Source organism: Magnolia sinica, chromosome 4 (genome assembly GCF_029962835.1).
Source record: "Magnolia sinica isolate HGM2019 chromosome 4, MsV1, whole genome shotgun sequence".
NCBI classification, from domain to species: domain Eukaryota; kingdom Viridiplantae; phylum Streptophyta; class Magnoliopsida; order Magnoliales; family Magnoliaceae; genus Magnolia; species Magnolia sinica.
In genome coordinates, this window is record NC_080576.1 from 34,339,140 (window position 1) to 34,348,865 (window position 9,726).

The 9,726-nt window shown below is 41.1% G+C and overlaps 1 protein-coding gene across 1 annotated transcript; it reads right to left on the reverse strand.

The window, feature by feature from the left end:
• Positions 1-940: 940 nt before the first annotated feature.
• LOC131242995 (cysteine-rich receptor-like protein kinase 43) lies at positions 941-9,301 on the reverse strand. Its single transcript, XM_058242036.1, has 7 exons — positions 8,392-9,301; positions 7,067-7,189; positions 5,031-5,158; positions 4,662-4,875; positions 2,924-3,155; positions 2,026-2,176; positions 941-1,329 (listed from the first exon to the last, which is right to left on the reverse strand). The coding sequence occupies exons 1-7, from the start codon at positions 9,152-9,154 to the stop codon at positions 1,009-1,011; spliced, it is 1,932 nt and encodes a 643-aa protein (XP_058098019.1). The 5' UTR covers positions 9,155-9,301; the 3' UTR covers positions 941-1,008.
• Positions 9,302-9,726: the final 425 nt, after the last annotated feature.

A 9,726-nucleotide genomic window follows, 5' to 3' on the forward strand; every position in this document is an offset into this window, starting at 1 on the left:
TCATTTAAACAGTTGAGACCAAAAATAGAGAATATCCAGATATCAGGTGGGCCCCACTTAAGGATTTAAGGGGCTGATCTATCCGTTTGGCCACTTCAACGGCGATCCAATGGCTGATTTTTGATTTGTACGGCTTATTTAAGGTCTTCAGGCCATATATGGAGTTTTGAGCTGAACGGATGGTGGGAACCCTGTGATCTTGTATTCTGTACCAATTTCAGGCTACTTGAGCATTAGTTTCTTGATTTTCTTGGATCCCTGGCGTGCAAATATGCCGATCTTGGTCTCCTGGGGTCCATCTCATGCTTTGGTGTCATCAGAGCATTAAATCCATGCTTTAAGCATCCTTTTTCAGTCCATGCTCATAAATATACTCTGCATCACAAACACAAATAAATCAGGCCATTAGACGGTATCATGCTTGTAAATTCATGCAATAACTGGGTCTGATATGCAATATTTGACCCTCAACATAAATAAATCGTGAATTCCATTAAGTAATCATTAACATTTTCCAATTCAATTCTTTAGCATAAAATAAGAGATAATTATTGTATAATAAAACCGAGATACCCGCTAGTAAAACAAACATATCTCAAAAAAATGAGATCCATTTTTCAATAATACCAATAGAATAACCATTACCACTATCATGTTTATGTTTTTTTGCTAAATTTCTTTTTCTCCTTCTAAAAAGGCGGTGAGGAACTAAAAATGGTATTAAAACTTTTGGTGCCGATCTTTCGAAATTTACCCATCATCCAAACAGCTAACAAAGATTCAGGGAGTTCCTAAGCCCAAGTCTCACTGACCCAGGAAGACAACAAGCTTACTAATTCCTGGTAAACAAAACAAAAATAAATAAATAAATAAATAAAAATCACAGGGCGTGGCATAGAAAGTCGACAGGCGTAACCAAATCAATGGTACAAGTGGTCCCTGTTCTAAAGATCTTTATTTCATTTATCTGGTTTTTTTACAGTCTCCATCAAATGGAAGGATGACACCTCAACGGCCCGACATTTGGGTGATTGACAAGGTGGCATTGGACGAGGACGAGGCAGTAGAGGTGGACGTGTCTTTAAGGGCTCTATGATGCTTTCTGTTGGGGGCATCTATGAAGGCGGGTCTGTTCAGGTTGAGACCTGGATCGTCTTGGCTCAGCAGCAAAACCACAACCTGGGACATGGTTGGCCTTAACGCAGGTGCCTGGGTGCACATGAGACCTATCTCTATAGCTTTCTTCACTTCATCCGTTCTGCATTCACTAAGATCCATGCTCTTGTCCACCAACTCCATCAGCGAATCCTCCTCATACAACCTCCATGCCTGATAAAACCATGCAAGAAAGGCAAAACATTCTTAGTTTGCATATGGTGCCAAACAAGATACGTGTTCCTGATCTGGGACATCCATTAGGTGTGGCCACCTAGACATGACCTGGCTCAAAAATTAGGCTGGTCTACTCATCAGGAAAGCTGCATGTTTATACTGAATATGAAATGATGCTTAAGTTCTTTCAACCACCCATTTCCTTTGTACATTTTTGTTGGCAAACTAATGAGCAGATCAACTTATTTTTGGCAGAGAAATCTTTGAAATGGGAACCCACCTGATGGATGGCTAGGATCTTGGTCTTGTGTGCCATGTTGCCACTTGAGAGAGTTCACTTTCTCATACATGTTTGTACGGTAAAACTCATAAGAAATCATGTGATCCATGCCTTTGATCAGGTGTCCCAGTAAATGATAAACACATTTTACTTTCAATCATTATATCGTCTCATCAGCAACTACATCCATTTTATTTATTAGTAGCTGCTTCTTGCCTTTGATCTGTGGATCAAAGGGTTAGCCTCTTTTACACAGAGCAAGGCAGCATGAAGAGCAAAATGAAAAATCATAATCGTCGTAGTAGTCATCATCAAAGCCTTGTTCCAGCTATTTGGGGTCAGCAAAGAAAAAACAAGTACAAGATTTATTTATTTATTTTTATTTTTTATTTTTTATTTATAAAAATAACTACCCATTCGAGAAGATATTGAGTGATGGGTTCAATCTTTATGTCATTACTCCTCTGACCGCTTATGATTTCCAGCACCACCACCCCAAAGCTGTATGTGTCGGCCTTCTTGGATAACTTCCCATGGATTGCATATTCAGGTGCCGTGTACCCCCTGTACAATGAGAATACATGTAGCTCTCAAGATGAAATGTACAATCAAAATAGTAAAATCTCCCAACCATTGGCTGAATGGACTCATCTAACCATGAATTATGATAATTGACAAAAGATCATTGTCAGTGAGATGACAATAAGCTGCATGATTTTCTGTTTAGTGGGCAATCAGAGATCAACAGTCTTGATCAAACCAGATTGAACTAGGTGCTGGATCTTAGGTGATGAGCATGTAGGTTGGGCACACTTATGATGTGATCCAATTTTACTTGATACGGCTGCCACACTTTCCTCTTTATCATGTAGTAAAATCCCAACAAGTGTGAACTTTTTGTAAGTTTGGAAACTTTGATGGATTTAGGGGTTTTAAGAGGCCTTATGTATGGAACTTTGATCCCCAATCCTCCCTCATGTTTTGCACATCTTCCTGATTTTGAGAATACCCCATAGGAGACGAGGTGTGGAGGAACCAAGTTCTTGAAGTCTTCATCAATTACAAGGATGGCAGGGGAATTAGGTACTCAATTCAGATTGTTAAATTCATGATATTGATGCATAGAGACTGGGCGTTCCACAAAGTTCGATTACAGAGACAACCAACAACTTTTTTCCACCAAGTTGAAAAGGATTGCATTTGTAAACAAAATTTTCAATTCTTAAAAGCAAAATGAGAATAAAACAGTTAAAGATATGGGCAATAGCAGCAACCAAGATAATTTCACAATCGTGATTACTTTGGACTTACAGGGTTCCGGCAACTCTGGTGTTGAGATGGCTCCGGTTGTTCGGTAGAAGCCTTGCCAGCCCAAAATCTGCAATCCTAGGCTGGAATTCATCATCAAGAAGTATATTACTGGATTTTATGTCTCTGTGTATGATACAAACATGGAATTCCTCGTGCATATATGCAAGGCCACGAGCCATGCCAATAATTATATCAAATCGCTGTTTCCAGTTCAGGGTTCCATGCCTATCTCCTGCAAGGAATAACCACATGAATGTATCCAGTCCGAAGCATAGAAAACAAAAGGACGCTTCACTGCTACATTTACAACAGGAAACCAACATATATACCTTTCCTTGATGTTTAGTTTGGTGCAATGAAGATTCTAATGCAGTGCTTGCTGGAAAAAAGGATGGCAAGAGCTTGCCAAAGAAAAGAAGAGGAGATATGGTAATCGTTACGGGTGAGTTTGATTGCACCAAATATTTCATGATATGTTGCACCAAATCAGAACTGATTAATCATGAAATACCATGAAATTTCATAATAAACAAACACGCCCAGAAGCATAAACTAGCAATACTGTTGTGTTTGATATTGGCCATAGGTGAGGTGTTCTGCCACGTAAGATCTTGTAATTGTTCGTTACCGCTATGACACCGCTGTCATGGAGTAGCCATGTCGAATATTATCATTTATTAGCTATATTCATAGGATGCATTCATCAGCTTCAGAAAGAAAGAAGACAGAAAATGATGAACATGATTTGGCACACATGATTCAGTAACATATACAAGAGGTGTATGTCCCTCATAACCGCCTTGTTTGACAAAAGCCCCTTGAAAGTCCTTTAAAGGAGCATCTCAAAACAACCACATTGCCTCTACCAACAGATTGGAGAGGGAAGGAGAGAATTGATCAACCAAACAAAGCGTTTTGGGCATAAAAAAGAGACCCTCTAGGCCTTCTATTGATTAGAATTGAAATGAGAGCTGCAGAGATAGTCCAATGCATTGATTTTCTCCTCTTCAGGTACCCATTTGAAACCTGGTAATGCTCCATTAATTAGAGCTGATACACAAGCTTTCAAAATACCAATGCATTCATTTTCTCCATTGACAACCAAAAAAGATTTTTTGCAAATGGCTCGTGAAGGTTCCAACAATTGAAGCTTTGAACCTTTTACAGATGTACATATCAAGTTCTCAATCCCAATAAATGTCGAGTATCACTGCGACCAAATCATCATTTAAGCCTCTATCCCGATTAAATGGGGTCGGCTAGTGTCATGTTTCATTATCAAAAGCAATGTGGCCCATCTCTACAACAGTTTATGGAGACAAGCAGCATGTGCCTAGAAATGAAGCTTATTGTTAAGGGGGCATTTTGGAATTCCCCGATGTTTTCTCTGGATGGAAGTACCTTGGGATTCGGTCTGCCAAACGGGGACTCCAAAAAAAAAAAAAAAAAAAAAAAAAAAAAAAAGACACACCGACCATCACCACTGCCACCATCATATAAACCTTATCCCAACTAATGGGCATTGGCTTCTTGGATCCTGTATCGGCATTCCATTCTATCAAGGATCACATTCTTGGTTAAAACCATAGGTAATCAGGCCTAAACCAAAACCATTTCTACAGAAGAAGAGGTTGGCAGGAAATACGGATCATGCTCATATTATGCAACTCTTTTCATGCCAGAAAACAAACAGCTAAAAACACAATAGAAATCAACAATGTTGAAAAGATGATAATACCGAATAAGAATTTGTCAAGGCTACTATTCTCCATGTATTCATAAACAAGCAGCAATTCAGGGCCGTTACTGCAAAATCCAAGCAAACGAACGAGATTTCGGTGATGAAGATTGCTTATAAGCTTCACTTCGCTCTCAAAATCTGCCTCGTCTCTGCCCGATTCGTGTATCATTAGTTTCTTGACAGCTACTGTTTTCCCATTCTTCATAACACCCTGCCATGGATGGAAGAATCTGGTTCTTCTCAGAGAAGATGGAATGAAGTTTTCTACCTCTTTCATGAGGAAAAAGGAATTGCTATTCTACCTCTTTCATGTATAACATTCAACCATTCTAACATATATGGAACCATCAAATAGAAGAACTTTACCTTGTATACATCTCCAAACCCCCCTTGTCCCAGTTTATTTCCTTCACTGAAATTTTCAGTCGCAGATTTGAGATCTTTGTAATGGAAATTCACCGCAGCACGCAGTTCTGTCGCCCCTAGTATTCTTCCTACAAAACCAAGGGTGTAGGAGTTTATTCTCAGTCTCTTTTAAGACTAGCAGACCTCAAATTTATTGTTGGGAACTTGGAATTAAAGGCCTGACTGTGAATTTGCAATATTTTTTTATTTTTATTTTCCCATCTTGTTTTATGTTTCTATTTTGAATAAAACTCACATTTTGCTTGTTGAAGAAAACTTTGAAATTTGATACTGTCAGAATGAGAAATGAGGTGATGAATAATAGAAAATCAAATGTATTATAGAGACCGAGTGTGCATCTATGAAAATTCTGTTCTATTGTTTGCAGCATTTAATTTGATGATGATGACACCAAAGTATTTGAAACAACCGTTTGAAGGACCATTTGGGGTATGTAAAAATGGAGGATATTGATGCATCCTCAAGGACAGTAGTGTTAGAGTTCAGATATGATTAGGAAAGGGAGGTTATCTTTCCTAGTTTTGGTTGGACTATTTGGGACTTCTCATGCGCTTTAGATTTCTTCAAGATTGATCAGTAAGGGCGGGCGCATTTGGATACGACCAAATAAGTTACTTTTCAACTTATGTTAAATAATTAAGTTACTTTTTCATTTAACTTAGTTTGATAAGCATCATGGTAAAAGTAATTTATGTGCCAAAAGCTACTCACCTTAATAAGTAATTGTTTATAGCTTTTTAACTTATGACTTTTCTGCTTCTTTTAGAGTTCATGTCAAAGGAGGCTTTCTCACTGTCCATATAAAAGGAGGCCCCATGTGGTGGACTGTCTGCACTGAAGGTGGAGCTCACATGGTGGACGGTCCACATAAAAGTGGGCCCCACATGAGGGATGACCCCATATTAATGTGGGCCCACATATGGATAGTCCACATCAAAGGTCGGCCCCATAATGATAAAAAAACCCACATCCAAAGCACGCTGGTATGATGGATGAGTCACTTCAAAGGTGAGGCCTACATGATGGACGGTCCACATCAAAGGCGGGCTCCACATGATGGGCTGTGGACATTAAGTTGGGCCCCACACAATGGATAGCCCATATTGAAGTGGCCCTACATGATGGATGGCCCACATCAAAGGTCGTCCCCTAATGATGAATGAACCACATCCAAGGCAAGTCCTGCATGACGGGCAACCCACATTGAAGGTGGAACTCACATGATGCACAATCCACATCAAAAGTGGGCTCCACATGATAGGCAATTAATAATGGTTAGCCGCACATGATGGATGATCCACATCAAGATGGGCGTCACATGATAGACAGTCCACATCAAGGTCTGCCCCACATGATGGATGATCTACATCAAAGGTCAGCCCTAATGATGAGTGACCCATATCCGAGGCGGGGCCTTGCATGATGGACGGCCCACATAAGAGATGGGGCCCACATGATGGATGATCCACATCAATGGTGGGATCCACATGTGAGCGATAGATATTCAAGGTGGGCCCCACGTGATGGGCAATAACATTGATGGTGGGCTCCACTTGATGGATGGTCAAAATAAAAGGTGTGCCCTACATAATGAATGGTGCACATTAAACGTAGGGTTGTAATGATGAATGACCCACATCCAAGGTGATCCCGTGCGATGGACGACTCACATCAAAGGTGGGGCCAACAATGAATGGTCTACATTAAAGGTTGGCCCCAGATGATCGATAGTGGATGCGAGGGGGACCAAACAAACTCGAAGGCTTATGATGTCGAAAACCAAACATGCTTTTCTACTTTTTGTTTGATTTATTAAACATACTTATCCAAATAAGTAGAAACCAAGATAAGCTACTTGTGGCATAAGTAGCTTATCCAAAGTAACTTACTATCCAAACGGCCCCCAAATGAGATTTGGCTAAGTAATTGACAAGAAATAGGAGAGTGAAGTGATGCAAATGCAGCTCATTTCTTACTATTTCGAGTGTTATCAGTCCTTTTATAACGTCGAAGCATTGCAAACAGGAGAACGAGTAGCAGGATAACGGCAGCTGCTCCAACGATACCTCCAATTTTGGCTTTTTTATTGCTGGTGGATCCTGCAATCGTTCCACTTCAGCCATTAAAATCAATCAATGGATGCACATACAGGAAACAATAGAGAGAAGAAATGGGACGATTTGAGAATTTTTCCTTGCATTTTTATTTTCATTTTGTCAAATCAGCCAAGACGCTTTGGATAGCGGTTGTGCATGAGATGGTCCATCACCCAAAGATCATAGCGATCGGGCAATATTAGCCATTCACAAGCTGGCCTGCTTACGGATGGTTGCATGGAAAATTCATAAGGGCCCACAATTCGACGATAAAATAGTCGATGATTGGAAGGTTAGGATCGTCCGATCACTCTGCCTTTTGGGTTAAGGCCCATCAACCCGATCTTATTAATAGAACACATGGAACTCAGTATAAGCTCATCAATACTTCATCTGACGGCCCAACAATGTAGATTGGTCACACAACCAAAAGATGGACGCGGATTTCCTGCGAAAGCCTTTCACAGGAAGTTCCTGTGCAAGGATGCTGGGTGGGCCCACCGAGATGTTTTTGAGAAATCCACCCCGTCCATCCGTTTTGCGAGCTCATTTTAGTATGGCAAAAAATGAGGTGTATCCATTACTCAAGCGACACAAGAGGAAACAGTGGTAATTCAGTGAACACCGCTGAATCATTCTTACGGCCATAAAAGTTTTGTATCAGGCTATCCTTTCACTGTTTTCACTTCATCCGATTGGGAATGACCTTGTAAACGGTTTGGATAGCATATAAACATCAAGGTGGAGCACGGGAAGGTTTCAACTGTAGGAATTTCCTTCCCCAATTTTCCCTCTCGTGTGACCCACTTGAGTTTTTTATCCACCTTATTTTTGGTCGCACCTCCTAAAATGAGATAGAAAAACGGATGGACGGAATGGGTTTCTCGCATACATTGCAGTGGGCCCCACCCAGCATTCTTGCGCAGGAGCTTCCTGCGAACAGGAAATCCGCGTCCCCAAAAGCTCACAATTACTGGACTATCTCAGCAGCTCAATCAGGGGCCTGTAAATGGACGGTCGGGTAAGAGCTGAGCAACAGCCCACATTAAACAATTAGGATGGTTGGTCACTGCAATTTATTTATTATTTATTATTTTATTTATTTATTGTTGTTGTTGTTGTTGTTGTAGTCAATGGTCCATTTGATTTACTATTCCAATGAAAAAAAAGAAAAACTATTGTGCAGAATCCTTCGGACAACTCACCTCTTTTCAGAAACGGTGCAAGATCTGTCACCTGATCATCGCGAAAGAAAGCTGTGTTTGAATACCTCAGAAAACACCCACCGTCCATGGCCCGACCATCAGCACTCGGTGGACAGTTCTCTATATTCCCATATGCCCCCTTCAGGCATTCCTCACAACTAGTCTCGCCCACTGTCTCCAAGCACTGAGCCACGCCATACACAACTTTGCCCCCCACCGTCGCCCTCCTCGCTGTGGCGAAAAACCCGTTTATCCTCGGTGTCGCCATGTATAGATCCATCAACACCTCCCTGGCCGTCTCAGCGAAACCACCGCCTTCCTCCGTGCTATTCCCACAGGACCCGAATCTCCAGAGCTGCGAATACTGGTCGAAGAATCCAACGTCCTCGTAACGGAGGAAGCAACCGTCATAGTTGGCGTGGGCCCCGGCGAGGTTCAAGCAGTGGGTTCGGAGCTGGGAAGTGGCCCTAGAGATGCAGGAAAGGCAGTCGGATGTAGAGAGGTAGTGCCGGCACTGGGCGAGAGCGTAGACCACTTCCTCGGTGCGGGTGCGCTGGGCCGTAGCAAAGTAGGTGGAATTGAGTTGGGACATGAGCTCGGCGAGGACGGAATCGACGTTGGAAGAGAAGATGGATGGGTTGGTTGCATTGTACGTGTTGCAAGCCGTCTCTAGGAGGTTGATTTGGGGATCGGAAGATGCGGGATTTGAGAAGAGAAGGAGAGAGATTGCGAAGGAGAAGACAAGAGAGTTTGTGATTTCCATGGTCTTGAGATGAATTTCAGACGAATTACGAGAGTTTGTGTTTGAAATGAGAAACGGAGGATGGTGGAGTCGACAGAAAAAAAAAATAAAGAATGATAGAAATCTGAAGAGATATTATGCGGATCACTGACGTTAATGTCCTTACGCGTGGATGGACACCATTACGTATAGCCTTGGAAAAATATCAATCAGCAGCGTTATGAAAGTTTAAAAAAAGTTACTGATAAAAGACAAAATAATAATTTTAATATATGTTTTTTTAAATGAAAGTATTAAAAAAATAAATTAACATTATTTCTTCTTTATATTTGCATACGGAGACTTTTGATTCTCGTGCCATCCCGGGGTATATCTTTGGCTAAAGTCACCAAGAGCCACTTACTCCGTTCCCACAGTCGATTAAGACCCTCGTAGACATCAGATTTCAAATGATCTCAGTCATAAAGTGAATTATTTATTTCCCGCTAAGAGACGGAAGTTATAGAGAGGGAATACCTTGGGTACCCACTTTGTCTGTATAAACATAATCTCTACTTCACATGATCAAAGGAACGGTTAATGATCAGAATTGG